The following is a 21,184-nucleotide window of genomic DNA, read 5'->3' as shown; positions in this document are numbered from 1 at the left end:
TGAGACAGAGAGATGATCCAATGGTTTCCTCTCCTTGCGACAGGTTTCCCTTACTCATGCTCGCCGGATGACGAGACATGTAGGTGTTGTATGAATGGAGGATTTGTCTTGAGGAGCCAGTATCCAAAAACCTGCTGATCGCCCTGAGGTTATTCTGAGAAATCCAATAATTTAACGTTATTAGGTAATGATGCAATCAACTGATAAATCATTCATTCTTGCAGAAAGTCTTTCAACCAGATACTTTGTCTTGCCTTCTACATGTCCCTGTCATCTGAAACGTCCCTATTTAAATGTAAAAAATGGTTTTGATGTCTGGGTTGATTTGTTTAAACCCCTGGTTACCGTGATGACGTCAAGTGAGATTAAAGACTACAAATCCCAGAATTCTTGGGGAACCAAACACCTGTTGAGCAGCTACTTTGTAGAAAACATATTGTAAAAGCTTGAGGTTGTTACCTTGCTGTAACTCTTCATCCAAGCGATCACTGCGGCTGCTTCTTTTTGTTGCATTACTTTCTGCAAAATCTAAAACCGATGAACAAAACTCCCCCAAAATAACATTTTTAACATCACATTGCACTTCCTGTAAACTATATGTTCCCACAGAGAAAACCCTGTAACCATTTCCTGTCTGAGCTACATGCCTTGTGAAACATACAGGCTGCTTATAAGGATGATAGCCTATAAACCCATAACATGTAAAAGTTAGGAGGCACGTCCCAGATAAAGACGAAACCAGACCAGATTAGGTCCGAAAAGAGACACTTTCTGCATTGACCATCAAAACCGTGGCCTTTGAGCCCTAGCACAGCCTCACATCTGTCATGAGTCACTTTTTGAAACACGACTTTTGCTGCCTGAACACATCTGCCTCATGATGACCTTCAGCTCGGCTCCAAATCCCCGTCCCTGAGGGTGAGTAACTCTCTCCGTTATTCCCCAGCGATTTCTTTGCTGTCGTCAAACTGAGGCTGCGATGAATAGTTCCTTCAGAAATCTTCATTCAGGGACACGCTTCCTTCTTAAGTTAATTAGTTCATTAAAATGACTAAACCTGCTGCAAGCTTGTAAATATATGACTTTGGCGAGTCGCCTGCAAACAGATTAATACATTTAAATCAACACACAAGAAAAGTCAGTCACGCTTGAAACTATATGAATAACGTCATTTAATTTTTCATTAACTGCTCCGGTCAAAACATGTAAATTAAGTCATTCCTGGTGCAGTAATGGAAGGTGTGTGTGTGTGTGTGTGTGTGTGTGTGTGTGTGTGTGTGTGTGTGTGTGTGTGTGTGTGTGTGTGTGTGTGTGTGTGTGTGTGTGTGTGTGTGTGTGTGTGTGTGTGTGTGTGTGTGTGTGTGTGTGTGTGTGTGTGTGTGTGTGTGTGTGTGTGTGTGTGTGTGTGTGTGTGTGTGTGTGTGTGTGTGTGTGTGTGTGTGTGTGTGTGTGTGTGTGTGTGTGTGTGTGTGTGTGTGTGTGTGTGTGTGTGTGTGTGTGTGTGTGTGTGTGTGTGTGTGTGTGTGTTTAATGAATTCAATCTAATTTGACGGCTCGTTATGTTAAGTCTCAGATCAGACAGGTGCTACTCAAGCTGTAAACACAAGCTCCTGAAGCGTTTTTAAATACACCATGATGGAGTCATCAGTCATAACTTATGGTCCTGCATTAACATTCTGGTCGGATGCATATAAAGGATATCTTTATGTTTTCCTTTCCGTCAACACACCCCAGGAAAGACCTCAACTATAGTCAAATATATATACTGATCTTATTTATCTGTGCCAAAGTGCCATTGTTACAAAAAACACGTGGAACCAATGGCACTGTTTTGTATGAGAGGCCGTCTAGCTCACAACTCATACTTGGTCTTACAAACAATATCAGAATCTCACATGTACACCACCAGATTCATTAACAGTAACACACAGTATCATACCGTCTTTAACGTACTGTCATTCCTTCCTTCATTTACTATCATACTATCATACATAAATAACTATTCTCTTTCACACACAAAAATCTAATACGGATTGGGCCTAAATGTATTTGTTATTTTTGTGTCTTTATAGCTCTTACGTTGACTCTGGAGTTTCAATAAATTCTAAATCATCAGTAAAGTCTACGACCATATTTCGGAGGGATATGCTACAGCTAGCATTAGCTATATTTACCTTGTTTACACTTAGCGGTCCTAAGTGTTAATCTGTGTATGTTACACTTGCATGTATGAGATCTTTAAGTGCCTTGTATCTTCTTTTTTTATAGTTTCACTCCGTTTCAATGTCAGTGGACAGCAAATAATTCAATAAAGGAGCATGGCTGCTCATTCCCTAGCTCTCAAAAGAGTTTGGCTGGCTGTTTAATCTATATGTTCACACTGAGACAGTACAACACATAGAGAGAACAGTACACCTATTGTGTAAGTACATACAAGCAGGTCACACAGTATGATCACAAATAGATAAACTCTGTTAAAAATCAGTTTTTATTAAGAAGTATACACAGGCTGCATATCATGTGTTCTCAGCCTTGGAGAAACTTGACATGTTTTGGTATGTGTCTGAACCTCTCCTTAGTGGTTTAATAAAACAGATATTTCAGTAGTTGTGTGCTATAATGTATTTACAAAGTGTGAAGAGGAGGCAACTTTAGAATAGGGAACCTGTTCAGGTCAATTAGAGTCAAACTACTAGCTTATTGGTTATGAACAAGACTTCCCTTTAAAATAGGGAACATATTCTTAGATAGAAATACCTAATTTTGAGTTATTTAGACTTAATTAACACTTATAGTTTCATGTCTTGTTACATAAGGATAGATCATATTTATTATGGGAGAATTACTATTATTGTGGTACTACTGCCTTATTAGGTCCATATTGAGCATATTAAGACCAAACAACTTCCTTACTTGCAATAAATAAGCACCAATTAGAGGGTTATTGAGGAAAAACTATCAACTAATGGCCTATTACTTGTAGAATATGGTCATGTAGAATAAGGCATTAATAGGTGTTTTATAATGACTAATAAAGAGCCAATATACTGCTAATAAGCATGTTAATTAACAACTAGTTGATGGTGAATTTGTGTACCTTAATATAAAGTGTTAACAAAAGTTCTTATTGCAGCTCAAATTTAGCTAGCAGTGCTCTGAGCAGCTTCAGGCTTTGTTTTCGAGGCTGTAAACCAGTCAAGGAATGAATATTTAAACTGGCTTCCTGTTGGATCAACCTGACTTCCTTTTAAAGTATACTCTCTCACAACCAGTACAATGTCCTCTCACATAAACTGTCATAAGCTCTCAAAAACACAAGCATTGTCTCTCACATACACTATCATTCTCTCTCACACACACTACTATACCCTCATACATACTACAATTCCTCTCTCACATACACTATCATTCTCTCACACACACACTACTATACCCTCATACATACTAAAATTCCTCTCACATACACTATCATTCTCTCACACACACACTACTATACCCTCATACATACTAAAATTCCTCTCACATACACTATCATTCTCTCACACACACACTACTATACCCTCATACATACTAAAATTCCTCTCACATACACTATCATTCTCTCACACACACACTACTATACCCTTATACATACTAAAATTCCTCTCACATACACTATCATTCTCTCACACACACACTACTATACCTCATACATACTAAATTCCTCTCACATACACTATCATTCTCTCACACACACACTACTATACCCTCATACATACTAAAATTCCTCTCACATACACTATCCATTCTCTCACACACACACTACTATACCCTTATACATACTAAAAATTCCTCTCACATACACTATCATTCCTCTCACACACACACTACTATAACCCTCATACATACTAAAATTCCTCTCACATACACTATCATTCTCTCACACACACACTACTATACCCTCATACATACTAAAATTCCTCTCACATACACTATCATTCTCTCACACACACACTACTATACCCTTATACATACTAAAATTCCTCTCACATACACTATCATTCTCTCACACACACACACTACTATACCCTCATACATACTAAAATTCCTCTCACATACACTATCATTCTCTCACACACACACTACTATACCCTTATACATACTAAAATTCCTCTCACATACACTATCATTCTCTCACACACACACTACTATACCCTCATACATACTAAAATTCCTCTCACATACACTATCATTCTCTCACACACACACTACTATACCCTTATACATACTACAATTCCTCTCTCACATACACTATCATTCTTTCTCACACACAAAGTTTTCTATCTTGCATACACTACTAGAGTATTATATTGTAGTATGATGTTGTCTGTAAGTGGGAATAATAGTGTTTCTAAGAAAGTACAGTTTGGTATGTAAGTAAGTTTGATTTATGGCCCAGACAAAAGTGTGTGAAAGAGAGTATGATTATGCGTGTAAAAGTGTTTAGCTATATGTATAAAAGAGTTTAATGGTGTATGTGTGAGATTCTGATATTGTTTGTAAGACCAAGTATGAGTTGTGAGCTAGACGGCCTCTCATAGTTTTGCACTGGCTGACACGTTTCTTTACTAAAATGAACAAGGGCACTGTAGTTAATTTTGCGTCAATCACACACAAACATCGCCAAGACTTTCCGTACAAGAAATATGACAGCATCATTACTCAGTTCCACGTAACGACATACACGTAATATACACGTACGTTGAAGTTACAAAGAAATCCAGGTCTCATTAGTTCAACAAAGTATTGTCCTTTAACATGAAAGACTTCTGTCTGATTTATTTATTCCAACCTAAAGACCACATTGATTATTTTGGTCCACCATTGTCCCCTGACTAAAATTACCTAAATGAAAGTTATTGTCATCACCTCTTTTTATACGATTTGTTTGTTGAATATTGCCAGCCTTTAATAATTTAAGTACACATTAATACATTCAATGATTAAAATTGAAAAATGTACAATTACCAGTACTGAGTAATAATCTACATATTGAAGGACACACTTTACTCTCATTAAATATCTGACAAAATAAAGTTCAATGCACTGTTTCCTCGAGTTTTCTTAGTTGTATGTAATAATAAAGAAAATATAATTATGTTTGGTAGTAGAGACACGGTATAATATATATATATATATATATATACATGCTGTCATAACGAGCAAATAAAGTACATCAACTGTAACGGCCAACATAAAACTTGACTTCGTATTTCTACTGTAAAATACTTTAGAAATATGTTTCTCTTAAGTGGACATATGTGTATTTTTTCAAGGGTGTGTTAACATTTTCTTAATGGTTTTTTAAACAATGTTTTTACTACTTCATGCCTGAACTAGTGACGAGCAACACTTAAAGGGTAATGAGTGTTTCCTCCTTTCCAACAACTCATTGTTAAACTTTGACTGATCAGTCCACATAAAGCTGCATTTCCTCAGTTTCCCTTCTCATAAAAAGACATGATCTATAGTCGATGTGTGCTAATAAACTGCTAGATAAGTACTCATGAGCATTCGAGCGTTAACTTATTTCAGTCACGGATCTGTTTTGCTTTATGGGTTGCTTTTTTATTTCTGTTTTTGTTGTTTTTTAAGGAGAGTTCCAGTCTTGGATGAATTAATCTCCATGATGTAGTCTTTCTTAATGCACACAGTTATTAAAATAAACGAGGTGAATGACATTTACTGACTCATTAGCGAGACCTAATAAAACCCCTGGAATGAATATTGGGTAGAAAAACTGTTTCCATATTTTCCTCTGGACTAGTTTACAAAGGATGAAAACTCTTTATTTTTGTATTTTAATTATTTAAGAACCAAACCCCGGTTCCTGTTTGAAGTCTTGTTTACGGAGATATTAATCATTTTCAAAAACTTGGGCTTTTACCTTATTTAATGGCATGACATCATGTAACCAACTGTTATTTTACGTACTTTTGTAAGTAGATTGCACTTAGTTGAATGTAAATGATGGCTGAAAGCATTAAAAACACATTCCTAATGTTCAGAAAGTGTTGCATTTACAACATAAGGTGATTTTAGAAAGTTTTGAATCATGGAAAAATGCTCTCCTGTGATCATCTGTATGTTCTCCCACTTCCTTTAAGAGAGCCAGGATGTTTAAATCAAACCTTGAGAAATATTTCTATATAAACTTTAACTTGCATGACATAAATGAAAAAAAATGTAGTGTGTGAGATTTGAGATTACATGTGACACAGTTTCTGACGTGGAAACGTTACTCGTGGATGTGGCTACAGAGCTACTAGAAAGACAGTCGAACCCGGTGCATTTCTCCGTCTGAATGTGGTGCACTTTTGCTAAATGTTTAGACAAATTGCTCGTGTTACCGCCCTTAGATACTAAACTCTTATTGCACTATTGGCAACGAGCATTGTCCACATCGAGACGGGTAAAGTTGAACTACACCTTGGAGCACGTTCTCTCTGCTGTGTGTGTGTGTGTGTGTGTGTGTGTGTGTGTGTGTGTGTGTGTGTGTGTGTGTGTGTGTGTGTGTGTGTGTGTGTGTGTGTGTGTGTGTGTGTGTGTGTGTGTGTGTGTGTGTGTGTGTGTGTGTGTGTGTGTGTGTGTGTGTGTGTGTGTGTGTGTGTGTGTGTGTGTGTGTGTGTGTGTGTGTGTGTGTGTGTGTGTGTGTGTGTGTGTGTGTGTGTGTGTGTGTGTGTGTGTGTGTGTGTGTGTTGTTCCATGCAATTTGGGGAAAGGCCATTACCTGAGGTTTATGATTCAATAACCTAAAACGTATAAAATTAAACCGTGATTTATGACCTCCTTACTCGTTATTACTGTTGGACCAGACTTCAACTTCACTCATGTAAGGTGAAAATATGACTTTTATTATGTGTTACTTACAGGCCAACATCATTTTTCCTTTTGGTTACCAGAAGTAAGATAAAACAAGGATGTTAACATGTGAATATAAAATACTTAAAAGGTCCAATAGGAATCACATTGCTTTGTCCATGGTTGTAATTTTCACAATTTATCATAATTTACTCAATTCAAACAAAAACATTTATTGATATACTGTCAAATGTGCCAGATATTGGGTAAGCATTCTTATATAAGCCCAGTATTCGTTTTCAATTATGTTTTCATTTATTACTACGCCCTGTTGGATGAAATCTCTCTTTAGCCCTGACCCTAATGTAACTTTAAGCTGCTATAAACTCTCACTCTTTTAACTATTCACTTTGACTCTCCTCAAATGTTTGATGTGTCAGGTTTCAGTAAGGCTCTTTGTTTATATGTTCCTTGTCAGTTTGAGGGCTGCCTCAAGGCGTTTTCCCGTCTGGAGAACCTGAAGATCCACCTGAGGAGCCACACGGGAGAGAAACCGTACATCTGCCAGCACCCCGGCTGCCTCAAGGCCTTCAGCAACTCCAGCGACCGCGCCAAACACCAGCGCACACATCTGGACACGGTCAGTAACACACAGCCACACTGCACGTGCCTTAAAGACCACACTTTACATTCAAAAATAACCAGCACACAAGTCTCATTAAATGAAACCAGTAACCAGAATGTTCTGTCTGTTATGGTATTGAAGAAATACTTTCCATTAATGAGTTTTTCTTTTTATGAGTACAAATGATGAGGAAAAACAATGGGCCTTATGCAGCAACTTCCTCTTAATAAATGTATCAGCTAATTAACAACTTTAAGAAAGAAAGGAAATCCATTAAACCGTGAAAAACTCTTGATGAGCCAATTTAACTTTGTATGTTTGGCGCTTTGTGTTGTGGGGAGGAAATGGTTTGAACAGCTTAGTTAAACAGGAAAAATGTCAAAAACCAAAAACAGTTTAATAGAAAACATGAGGTCGAACTGCATTCTTGCAGAACTTCAAATAAAAAAATCTTGGGATCTGCACACAAATCGCAAGTGTTTTTTTATCATTCAAATCCATCTCTTTCAGTGACGACTTTGCAGCTATGATTTATATGAACTGCATAGTAGACGATAGAATATTAAAATAAAATCTTGTTCTTCACTATCACATTTTATAAAAACACGCTGAAGAAATCATCATCTAATAACTCTAAACGCTTAAACTGACTGGGGGATGTTTCAGGGGATCAGGATCATAAATGAAGGCTTCTGTTACAAAAGAAGTTATGAAATCCACTACTGATGACACCCGAGAGGATACAGAAAGAAGCTCTTGTTCCTTGAAATCACATCTTAAAAACTCGCCACTGCTCCCTTTCGCTGCCAAAAGATCGCCCTAACAATCTGGCTCTCTCCGTTAAGTTCCTATCAAGGCTCTAAATTATTCAAGTACAATTTGTAGGTACAGTACATGCATTTTACATGTTATGCTACTCAAAAATACTACATTCACTACAGGCAAATACTGAAATTTTTTTCTACACTTATTCTCACTTCTACTGTGACATGTATACATGATTTAAAGTGGACCTATCATGCTATATTTGAAACATATATTGTAGGGCCATACCTATATAAAACATGTCTGTGAAGTTTTTTTTTCAAAATACCAAACAGATCATGCATTTTAGCCATGCCTCATTTCGCTCTATTTGCTCTTTCCCAGCCCTGTTTTTGCAAGGGCTGATTTTGCTTTTGTGGCAGACTACAGCGCCACTTACAGGCCTGGCATATGTACTACAGCGTCTCCAGCGCTTTCGAGAGGTCTCTCATTCCCCTGATAGGTGGAGAGTTGCCCATTTAGGCGGAGCACCCCTTTTCTGACGTCAGAAAAATTCAAATAATAATCAGATCCGTTGCAGCCCCGTTTTTAGAGATTTGGGTATGGAGGAAAAGAGAGAGGGTTGTGTTTTCTGACACTTGGTGAGTTCCCTGGAACACCGGGGACACATATTCATGTATAAAAGACGTACAAAAGTGCATTTTGCATGATAGGTCCCCTTTAATGTTCAAAGTGCTTTATTTTTCCTCTGTCTGAAACCAGAGCCCAGTCTGCTCTGATTGGTCAGCTGGCCGGCTCTGTTGTGATTGGTCAACCGCTTAGAGATGTCCCGCCCCTTAGCCTCTCATGTACAATGTGTTGAAGCGATAGTGAGTAGCCCTAACCATAAACCCTAAACCTATAAAACACACTACAGGAAAGGGAAACCCCCAAAAAGCATAAAATGGCCCCTTCCAATAAAGTAGTTTGCACCTTCCATGTATTAGGAACATTTACTTTAAAGCCTTCCCTGTCTGAAGAACAAAAAGGCGTCACTTTAATATATAACTTAAGCATTTGTAGGCATAAATCCTCAATCTCCTGTCGGCTCTCAATAGACGGACTTCTTTATGACTCAATATGTGTTGGTAATAAGGGGTTATGTTTAATTTTAAGTGCCACTGCTCCCCTACTCCATCCTATTTCTGGGTACAGTACAGAACATTCTTTAGGATCGTGTAACTACATACCTGCTGTGGATTTATTCTGTAAACCACAGTTATTTTTACTCCTGCTGACAAGCGATGAGGACTTAGCAGTAATCCAGCAAATCAGATCTCTGATTACACGGGTGAGATGGAGCCGTACGATGCACTCAGTGTTATTGCAACAAGAGGAGAGAGTTATTTTCTCCTTTTTGTGGTTTCACGCTGGCTAATAGCGGCTTCGCAGTTGCGTCACAAATCCAGATTTCAGACACATCTGGGGCTCCGAGATGGCGCCAGATGTGTCTAGATGTAAATAATTGGTGAAAATAGTATTACAAGCAGCCAAGAAAAGACTGGTGTCAATACAAGTTATTTATGTTTGATTTAATATCTTGTATTGTGTTACTAATGTTATAAATAATAGTGTGTTATGAAAGATTTGTTTCCAAGATGTGGTCAGTGTCATGCAGATGTGTCTCAACTAAAATGTGCAGCTCACATGTTGCTTGTTTTTGGGTTTTTCAATCAGTTTAAACCGATATCACACAGTTACCTAGTGCTTATTCAAGTCTTTATTGATCCATCAAGTACATGTATTAGCAAATGTTGAACACAACAAGACCACGAAAATCTGAATGTTGTTGTTTCCTGTTTGAATTCACATGCTTCGTCACTTTGGTACACTAAAGCATTTTAGTCCTAACATCTTGAATCTCAACATTACACAGAAAAGCTTTGTTTAAGCTCTGCTGTTGATTATGTTTTCCATATTTGTATAATTTTGACACACACAGTTGCATTTTGAGATGTAAATTCATCAATTCATGCTGACATGCAAACACCAAGGATACACAGTCAAGTTTAACGCTTCACTATCCGTTTTGCCTCGCATGAAATATCGTTTAAAGTCATATTGTACATACTGTAGAGGAGGATAATACAACTAAATACAATAACAAGTATGATTTGAAAAAACTAAGAAGTGTGCACTGTCACTCCTTTGCTTCAATAACATCCCATTCTAATCATACACATTTTCAAACTGTACGTGAGCTAAATATGTTCACTTACAAAAATAACAGAAATATATTTGTATATTTAAGTCCTTACCGTTGTTTCGTAACGTAATCAAACTGACTTTTTCCTACTTATAACTTTTAAATACTTCATTCATGGTTAAGTGTTTTTGACCTTGTACATTGTGCTGTTTTAAAAACCCCTCCACCCTTTATTTGATAAACAGTGGGTTAGTTTGTTCTCTTTGTTACCACCACGTAGGTCATTATTTTTGACTTGTTATGTTCAGATCCTACTACATAAACCAACAAGATTCATCGAAATAATTCACATGTGTTTTCATGGAAACTTAATTCAGTCCACCTGGTGAAACACTCAGTTATCCAAAGTGGGGAAAAAAAACCTGTGAGGAATTAGATTCATGGAAATGAGCTCATTTACCTAACCAAACTATCAATTTTCACGAGATTGGGAAAAACACGACACAAAATCCAAGAGCAGAAATGTGCTTCTCTCTCTAGCTAAATGCTATAAAAAAACAGCGATTCAAAGTTTAGAAATCGCTCGCTTTTAACTGTTGTTGTTTCAAGGTTAGAAAATATGCTTCAGTTAAAAAATACTCCTTGAAAAATACATTACTTTCAACATAATCTGTTTTACATCTACTCAATCACTCAAATAAACCAAGAAAGTATTCAAAACATACCCTGTGTCGCGATATACATTGATTGCTTTGGGTTAGGGTATGAAGGAAACTGCTTTGTTTGCAATTGCATTTATAGTAACAATATAAATGTGATGATTAAGTCTGAAAAAACATCAATAATTGTTACTGTAAGAAAGCGATACGAACCCTACAAATGTTTATATTTTCCATATAAAGACGTGTTATTTTATGGTTACTATATCATATATAGATCCTTTGCTTTGAAAGGTTTACTACATCTAGAAATAACCATCTGGAAAACTCCTCTCCAGCTACTGATTGTAGGACGATCACTATCTAAAGTTTACATTATGAACACATTAATTTATGACTGAACAGGATGAGGTGTTTACGATCTGTTCCTCTGAACTCTTCTCTCTCTTCCTCTCCTTAAGCCTGCAGATTAAAGGTAAATATACTGCATTTTGAGTCTTTCCTATAAAATATTGACTTAATCTTTACGTCTTTCCTTCCTGTTAGTACACATGTCACGCCGAGTGAGCACATGTATCCTAAATGTTTGCGTGTAATACACAGTACTACTGTACACAGCCTCACACCTGTAAACAATCTGCACTATGACTCAGCTAAACTTGTATTACTTGTTATTTCTAAACACGATTTTATTCTGTGTTTATCATCATATCCATAAACCAGATGTGGTGAATGTTGTGACCTGATTTACAAAGTTCTGAGTTTGTGTAAGTCATGAAACTAAAAGTATAGAGTTGAATATTCTGTAAAGGGTCAAATAAGGTTAATTGGTGGAGTAACTAAGTACTTTTATTCAAGTTTTGTACTAAATTACAATTAGTCCCACAGAGAATTTACATTGTTACAGCAGAAAAGAGCCAAAGACAGCTTAATGTTACCTAAGAAAGAACTTAAGTGTATTTGTACTTTACTTCAATTTTATGCTACTATAGTTACTCGGTACAATAACATTTTTGGAACATGAAAAACACACTTAAAATGACTCAATACTACAGTACTTTCTCTTCCCTCACAGCTTTGTTTATCTTTTTCTTGCCGTTCCTCACCCCTTCTTGTTGTGGTTCATTCACAGAAGCCGTACGCCTGTCAGCTCCCAGGATGCACCAAGCGCTACACCGACCCCAGCTCGCTACGGAAACACGTCAAAGCTCATTCAGCCAAAGGCCTTCAGGAGAGAGAGGTCAAGGTAACAACAGCAGTTATATCCTTACATGTTGCACATTAAGGAAAACACTGATTACTTCTCTTATCACCAACATCTTTAATAAAACCTCCATGTGTTTTCTAAAGATATGTGAGATTAGAAGTGGAGGAAAGGCAAGGCTTTAAATACAAATCAAGTAAAAGAGGTCAATATAAACAGTTTTCTTCGTTCAAAAGTAAAAATGATTACTTTTTTTTTTGTGGCAGTAAAAACGACACCCCTGGACTCGGACCAGTGGCATGGCGGTTTAATGGTCGGGGTTTTAAACCGCTAGGCCACCACAAAGCCCTCATAAATCATTTATTTATTACTCAACGGTCATAAAATCTTGATGCTTGACCTCTGGTGAACAGAGATTCAGTAAAGTTTCTTTGAAATAGCATTTTCTAGGAAAATAAGGTCCATTTCAATATAGTGGTTAACCCTAATCTTTATTCATCTTGGTTTCTGGGCAGTTTTACGATCGTGCAAATACTGTTTCAGAAGCTCCTCTGTCGTATCAGGGATAACATTCTGTAAAAAACACAGTTCATGACTTCTCATGAAAATTGTAAAATTCGAAGATATATACTGTATATACATTACATGTCACTTGTTAGACGCTTTTATCCAAAGCGACTTACATACATTCAATACTGTGGACAATCCCCACAGGAGCAATTTGAGGTGAAGTGTCTTGCCCAGGGACACAACGACATGCTGACTGCAGTGGGACTCTAACTTGCTAACCCCTGATTCGAAGTCCAGCACACTAACCACTGAGCCACAGCCACCATATATACAGTATATTTAACTATATTATATAAATACAAAACATTTCTTGTTTGTTTTTCACTAAAAACTATGATCACAAAGAACATGTTTCCTTTCTGGCATGCAGTTAACAATGTTCCCTTTTAACAAAAGTTAGGCAACGTTATTCCAGTTTATTTAAGCGCCACTTTAAGCATATTTTGATGATAATCAAGATATTAGACATTGTAAATCCCAATGATTGTGACTAGAATCATTGTGTCATGAAATGTCTCATGCTTTCCGAAAAACATAGCAAAACGATATAAAAATGCAGTTCTTTTAGAATAAAGTGTATTAATAAGAAGGACTTCTTTAACATTGGGTTCTCCGAAAGCATCTTAGAGGGTCAGTGACGTAAGTGAAGCAGCCTGGCTCTGCTCTTAATAACTCTAGTTTCTGTGAGAACGAGATGTAGAGCCACGGGAGGAGAGAGCAAGCATGTTTATGATTCAGTAGGATGAAACGCAACAAAACAAAGTATTACACACACTTCGCTGGAAGTCAGCATAGGGAGCCTATTGTTCAGCCTTATCTGGGCCTTGTTTGTTTTCTATGGCCCGTGAGTGACACAGGGCTTTGTGTGTATTCCCATGCCTTGTTTGTCTTAAACAGAAACACGTGTGCTTGTAAGTTGTGACATGGCCTACACGCCCTGTGCGCTGCGGGGCTACAGAGAACTTTAAAATATGAATATGTACTTCAGTAACTCCTCACGGTTATACATTTCTTCAGGCGGATGCGTCACAGCTTATGAAGTTTGTATCTTCATAAACAGTGGTTTTGGGTGCACATTTTTCGCTGATTATTCATAACTCTTTTGTGGTTCCTTGGTGTCCTTCACAAGCTTCTCTGCTAGTCCTGGAGCTGACCATAAACTGTTTTGGAAAGTCCTGGGGGACCCTCTGTTAACGCGGGATAATAAAATAAATTGTCTTGTCTTAACTTTGTTAGAACATCTTGGAATAAGTTGCATAAGCGATATTTCTGGAGAAGTCGGATTGAAAGACCAAACGAGAACCAGGCATCTGCTCCAAGTGACATTTCTTTGAAAAATGAACAGTAAAAAAAGGGCCCGTGGACACAGCGCTGTGTTTTCAATTGATCTACTGTTTGTAATCAAAATTAATCATTTCAATGTTTGGCTTCATGGGAGCCGTGTTGCCCAACAGCAAAACACAATTGGAAGAAAGCTGCTGCTTAAACATAATTACTCTCATCCGTACAAGCAGGCACATGTTCCCCAACATGAAGACATAACATGTTCCACCATTTACTTCTCAGTGGTTTAATGTAACTCCAACCACCAAAAGTCCATGTACTTGAGAACTAACTGAAGTACTTGTACTGGATTTTAAAGTTTTAAAACCTTATTAAACTCTTATTGTACTTTTAACTTCACCATTATTTGAAAGGTATAGTTACTAGTTGCAAACAAAGAGCTTTTTAAATATTGTTATAAATTACACTACCAAACAGTATAAATAAAATAAGTACAGCTGAAACAATAAGTCGTTTAACGCGGTAAATGTTACGGCATTTCTCACTCTTTCTGAATTTTTTAAACCAAAAGAATCAATCGATAAATCTCGAAATTACTAATTAGTTGCAGTGTGATAAAAAAAAAAATCAAAATTAGCTGCAATTCAACAAACTACAACAGTATATATATTGATGCATGAATAATAATAATAATCCAATGATATAATAATAGTAATAGAATGAGGGTCACATGAGAAATCCTTCTGCATCGTGAACATTTGAGCTATATTTACCTAATTATACTTACTTTAACTTGAGTAACAATGCCAGCCTTTTAAGTAAAGGGTATGAATCTCCATCTCTACCACTTTTCACATCTACTTGAACATGATCTGTGTTCTGTGTGACAGGTTCAGGCGCACACGCTGCTGGAGTCGGACATTTTGAGCGATTGTCTGGCGAGGCAGCATCTCCACCAGGGAAACAACTCGCCTTTACCTGGCGTCGATGACTTCACAGGTACGCACGGGTGAAACGGTAGCAAGAGCAAATGTACAAATCAGTGTTTACTCTCTGTGGAAATGAGACAACAAAGAAAAGAGTAATTGCCCAAACACCTGGGCCGTTAAGCTGTGTCTCTTTCATTTTCTCCCATGGCCTCATTCACTCCTTTTCCTCTCCCTCCTCTCCACCATTCCTGCGATGATAGCTCATCATGCCCGTGTTTACCTTGTCCAATTACCGGGCACTGACTGCGGGCGAGTTGGCCTCCTCCCCGCCCGTCCCTCAGCTAAAAAACCTTTTCCAGCCAAGCTCTGTTTCTTTCCCCTTTCAATGGCTGAACAGGGATCAAGAAGCTGTCAGGTACACTGAGGCTCAGCTGGCAGAAGAGAGAGCAGAGTGTCCAGGAGAGCTGTCCATGTCTATTACTTCAGACTACTTGCAGCTTTACCCAGAAGACTTTGAGGGGAAAGCCTCAAACGGCACACTATCCGCTATTTTTATTCATGGCGAAACAAGCTTGTCAGTGTTTAATTTTGAAATTGTCCCAAGAGGACTTTCTGCTTATCAGAAATACCCAAATGTAACTTTCTGAATGTTTTGTATAAACGAGTGTCTGTACTTTACTGTATGTATGCAGGATTTATGGCGACATACGCTAACAATCATCAGCTGCCATTAAAATCAAACCCAAGTGTTGAAAGGCTTGAAGGTTTTTGTGTTACAGAATTAAATGTATGCGACCAAAAAATAATGTTTTCAATATCAAACACCTCTTGTAGTTTTGAAACGTGACTCTGAAAATCTTTATTCTTTGCAGGGAGCAGCCGCTGTTGTCAGGTTTCATTTGAACTTTAACAAAATACTTTTAGTGTGAAGAGAATATATAAAAGTCTGTAGAAACTTGTCAAACTGCGCTTGAAACATAACTCACATCTCCTCGGCCCATGTGTGTGCTTAGAGTTGGAAACATTGTATTTTCTTTAAAGTGAAAATAGTTATGTTTCTCACCATCACAGTTAGCTGATTAGCCGTTTTGTGAAAAGCTTCTTTGTTTGCTATGTTGCTAAATTATAGTAATAGTTTTTTCAAATAACAAACAACAGCTCTTTTAGATTTAAGAAGTTGTTGCTTTTCCTATCTTGTGAAGTATTTTCTATTCTCTTAGTAATTTTTGGACAGTTGGTCAGACAAACAAGAAATTAACCTATGCGTTTAGGATCTATCTTACTACTGACATTTTGTGGAACAACTAATACATTTCCAGGTAAACAACAGTAAAATGGAGAATTAGAGTGATCATTAGTGTCGCCCCAGCTCTTGAGTTCATAGCAGATAGCCACAGACTGTAGCTATTTATTAACCCATATTTCATATCATATTAGTATGATGTTCTCCTACTTTTTTATTGTAACTTGTTTATCTAACTTACTATATGTGAAAAATACCTTTACCAGTGAGCAGCTACCTTTCATGGCTTTTGTTAATACTCAGAAAACTGATTTTCAGTGAAGTTAATCCATTTAATGTATCCATGTCTCTCTTTTAGGTGTGTACTCCAACAGCAGCTCCGTCCACAACAGGGCAAATCCTGAGTTCCTCCCTCCGTCCGCGGACACCTGCTCCAGGTATCGAGGCGTGGAGGGAAACTTTGATGCCAACAGCCCGATATCTTCACTGACGAGCGTGAGAGAAGGGTGAGTGTAAGATCCAGGAGATCAACGAAGGTAAATGTGTTGCCAAAACCAATCAGCTCCAACATGTTATGGGTTCTTCCTTGGCCCCCGGTACACCTTTCCCACGAAATGTCAAGAAAATCAGGCCAGTTGTCTGTAATCATGCTGACAAACAAACAAACAAACCAAAAACATAACCTCATATGCGGAGGTAATAAACAGTAAACACATGGGATTCTTCAGCTGCGGTTATAAACATTTAAATAGTGGCTATTAGATGTTAAGGGCCTTACTCATGGGCAGCTCAGCGGTTTTTAACATGAGAAAGATTGTGTTTATTTTCTCCGTTTTGAATGTCTGTTTTATTGCTCCAGTGATTGAAATCATTAAGAAAAAGGACCTGTCATATCAGGAGATGCAGCTGTTAAACGTCAAAAGTACGTTTTAATGTTCTCACTGTCGTGCATTTTTTAATATATTGCCTTTATTTCCTTGAAACATGGGTATTTTACTGCTACTGGCTAATGATATACCCAGAGGCAAACTTAAATGGTCAGTTCATCCAAATCCCCCCCCCCCCCCTGCTGCTGTCTGGCAACGGTTTGATTCATCTGCTGCAGCGACTTCTGCTGCCAACCCGATACAATGCAGCTGAACGGGATTGTGTTTGAGTTTGGCAGTTTTCATCCGGAGCTATTTTCTAGGACAGATAAAAATAGCAAAAAAAAACTGACCACAGTGTTCTGCGCCTCTTTGCGTTTTTGGATGTTCGCCGTTAAACTCTTTATTCATTTGACGATTCCTCTACTCAAGCCATTTTAAAACTGCTCAACTCTTCCAAGTGTCAAACCTCAAGTATATGGACGCCATCAAATCCCCGATGTGACTTTCCCTCGTCTTAGAGCTCAGGCTCAGAAACAGCTCGTGCATTCTTGAATAAACCCAAGACATTATCACCAGAGATGGAGTTATGGCTTTGTGGTCTCCCTGATTGGGTAGTTGGAGGCCGCAGAACTTATGTGTACTGTAAACTGAGACACATTTTGTCTAGCCCAGTATAAAAGTAGAAGTGAGACTAAAAAGCTGCAGCTGAAGGCCTCAGGCAGCCGTTTCTGGTCAATATGGCCTCAAATTATTGTTCATTGAAGAATCGCCCGTAAACTGACTTTTATTGGCACAACAGCAACAACAAAGGAAGTCTATCTAATAAAAGAGATTTGATAAGGGTCAGAATAACAATTTTCGTGGTTTTATAACTGATGCTCTCGTATTTCTGCGAAACCTTGTTTTAAAATAGGCTTTGGGTCATGGCAGAGCAATTGAGATGTGTTGTTCTCTCTGAACACAAATTCAAACCTATAAATATGCCTGGGCTCAAGGTTTATTATGGACCTTGGGAAAAACAGTTTGAAAAAGTTGTATAGCTTGATATCTAAATCTTTGAGTCACAATCTATGGAACTTGAAAAAGGATGTTGTGATGTTGGTACTGAGACTGCATAATGTGCTGAATGTGTGCAGTGCCTTAAAAAGCCTTGAACGTTTGCAAGTGCTGAAGTAATCATCGATTCACTTTTGTTTGGTTTGCGATTTTTTTGTAAACGCTGTGATTTTTTCAATTAATATAAAATGCATCACGATGATCGAGGAAAACTGAGACAATAATCGTCACACAAAAGTAAAAGGTAAAATCAGGATTTCCACTTTATATTTTCATCGGGTCTAATCATTTTTATTTCCTGTAAGTTCATAGAAAAACAAGGGTTACCAAATCCCATATTTTATATATATGTCTAGTGTTTCCATGTGTAAGTTTAAATGTGCTTTCCATATAGCACAGGTGCAGATCAGTTTTTTTTCCTTTCTGAACAAAAACAACCCAAACAAGTTGTCGTAGTGTAAGAAATAAAAAGTGGATTTATTGTAGTTTAGTTTAAAGGGGACCTATCATGCAAAATGCACTTTTGTACGTCTTTTATACATGAATATGTGTCCCCGGTGTTCCAGGGAACTCACCAAGTGTCAGAAAACACAACCCTCTCTATTTTCCTCCATACCCAAATCTCTAAAAAAGGGGCTGCAACGGATCTGATAAAAACTGATCCAGATTTGAACACTGTCCTGACGTCAGGACGGTGGCGCTACGGCTATTGGGCTAACTCCACCAATCAGGAGGAGACAGCCACGGCCATTGCCGTTCGAAAGCGCTGGAGACGCTGTAGTACATATGCCATGCCTGTAGATGGTGCTGTTCTCACTGAATCTGCCCTTGCAGAGCAGAGCTAAAAAAAAGTGCAAATTGAGCGAAATGAGGCATGGCTAAAATGCATGATCTGTTTGGTATTTTGAAAACAGAAACGTATAAATATACCTTATATAGGTATGGCCCTACAATATATCATTTAAATATACCATGATAGGTCCACTTTAAAGTATGTCTGCCAACCTCGAATAAGCCTTGCACATCCTAATATTTTCGAAAAAATGATGATGGAAGTACTTCTGTAAATGTAGTAAATCTGTCACCTGGATTTCTTGACATGAGGAGATGTTTAGGTGTCAAACCAACCCATTTAAAGCTCTTGGAGTTCAACAAACCAAGCTAAGTTTTAATAAACATTTGAGTCCTTTCCATTTGATGTTCAGGTAAGAGTTTAGTGTCTGTTTGTATGTGTTTTAGGACATATACAGTAATGTACTCACATTAAAGCAGCATCCCTCAGCCTCCATCTGCTCACAGTTTACAGCGGGAGCTTCACAGTCTGTCCATTGAGTCTCTTTATAGACACTGAGGATGTCATGGAGTCCCTCGCTGCCCGCAGTGCACGGCCTGCCAAAGCCAATACCAGACAAGCACTTGTTTTTCCCCCAAATGACTTAGCGAGACGTTAAACACGTGAAAATAAATTATCTGTGCTCCTCTGACCTCATAGCCAGGCGCGTGTTTACTCTGGCCGAGACGAGCCATTTCGACTTCTTTTAATTATTTTATACTGGAGGGATTCAGAGGCCCGCGCTAAGGCTTGTCCATCAGCGAGTGTTTGTGATGTTCAGTGTTTGTGTGTTTTGCGGTCGGGGGAGAGCAGGATTGGCTTTTTCGGAGCAGCGTTTCCATCAAATACTCACTGGGATGGCTCTCACACAGAAACACTATTATACAATTTGAGGGAAAGAGACGTAATGAAGTTTATTTTGCAGAAGCTCCGACTGACATCGGATCCAAAGAGCTGGTTTAGCTGAAATGTTTTGACATGCCCGCACATTTTTGTATTTTCCCCGTCTTTAACATGCAATAAATGTCTCTCTAAGTACTTGATTGGTAGCCCTTAGATCACATTAAACCTCCATCTGTGTTACATACATTCAACATGATCTTCTGTTATCCAGTCAATCTATGTCACAGCAGCTCTCCTCTTGCCAGTACTGAAAACAGAGCAGAGCACAAGCTGGCACCTTCTCTAGTAAAACCACTCATCCCCGTCTCTGATCTAGTCCAAGTTTGCTGCTATTAAAAAAGCAAATAAACATAAGAGCTTAAATTCTACAAGCAGGATTCTTCTCATTCCAGATTTCAGAGAGCTGCTGGCTTTAGTTAGATAGAGAGAAAAGAAAATGATGAAGGGGTGTTTCGCCGGTAAAATATGATCAGAGAAACTTTTTTGTGCTGACAGACTCTCCCTCCGGCTCTGTTAAGCTCGTGCATCAGAAGGTTTTGGGTACAGCGGCCCCAAAACGACAGATCCACGCAGCACGGATCAGACATCCCAGCTATGTTGTTGCAACTTCGCAAGAATGTGAGCCGCGGAACAGCCGCGGTTGTTTATAGTTAAGGTCAGCTCTGATGGTGCGGGGCCGCGAGGGGGAATCCAGAGAAGTGTTGGATTCTTGGGGCTCGCAGTCATCGCGGCACATTCATTTCAACAGTCGCACTATATCAAAGCCCACTTTGTTTACATAATCCTACACAAAGCCTGCTCTTTATTACCTCAGGAAGCCGAGCAGCCATCTGTAAGTTATATCAGTTTGGGTTTCAAAAAGTCCTCCTGATTAATCTTGGCTTTTATAGTCATTCTCCCCGGGGACTGTTAAATTAAATGTAATGGCATTTGACATGGGAAATGGGTAATAAAGGGACCTGGGGATGATAAATGGAAGATATGTAAAGAAATCTCCAAACATTTTTCTTTTTAAAGAAACTGGTCAGATGCGTAAATAGAAGTTGCTTCGGCCGGCAGCCATTAGTCTCTCTGACGAGGTCTGGCTTGTTTATGAAGACCACTAAAAATCCTCAAGCAGAATCTAAGGCCATTTATTTCTCCAGGGACGAATATACTGCAGCCCATCATCCAGGAGAGTTCTCAGGCCGCATGAACTGCTGAGACTTTGAAGAAGCAGG

The 21,184-nt window shown here is 38.3% G+C and overlaps 1 protein-coding gene across 3 annotated transcripts in view; it reads left to right on the top strand.

Moving 5' to 3' along the window:
- Positions 1-21,184, top strand: part of LOC117500128 (zinc finger protein GLIS1) — a 41,524-nt gene that overhangs the window by 16,700 nt on the left and 3,640 nt on the right. For all 3 annotated transcript variants that reach the window (XM_034152827.1, XM_034152825.1, XM_034152826.1), the window contains exons 3-6: positions 7,319-7,480; positions 12,207-12,320; positions 15,023-15,131; positions 16,663-16,810. In XM_034152827.1, the coding sequence (XP_034008718.1) occupies positions 7,319-7,480; positions 12,207-12,320; positions 15,023-15,131; positions 16,663-16,810 (533 nt within the window). The remainder of the gene's footprint in view (positions 1-7,318; positions 7,481-12,206; positions 12,321-15,022; positions 15,132-16,662; positions 16,811-21,184) is intronic.

Source organism: Trematomus bernacchii, unplaced genomic scaffold (assembly GCF_902827165.1).
Source record: "Trematomus bernacchii unplaced genomic scaffold, fTreBer1.1, whole genome shotgun sequence".
NCBI lineage: Eukaryota > Metazoa > Chordata > Actinopteri > Perciformes > Nototheniidae > Trematomus > Trematomus bernacchii.
Note: the sequence above shows the minus strand (reverse complement) of the source record. Positions and strands in the feature narration are given on the sequence as shown.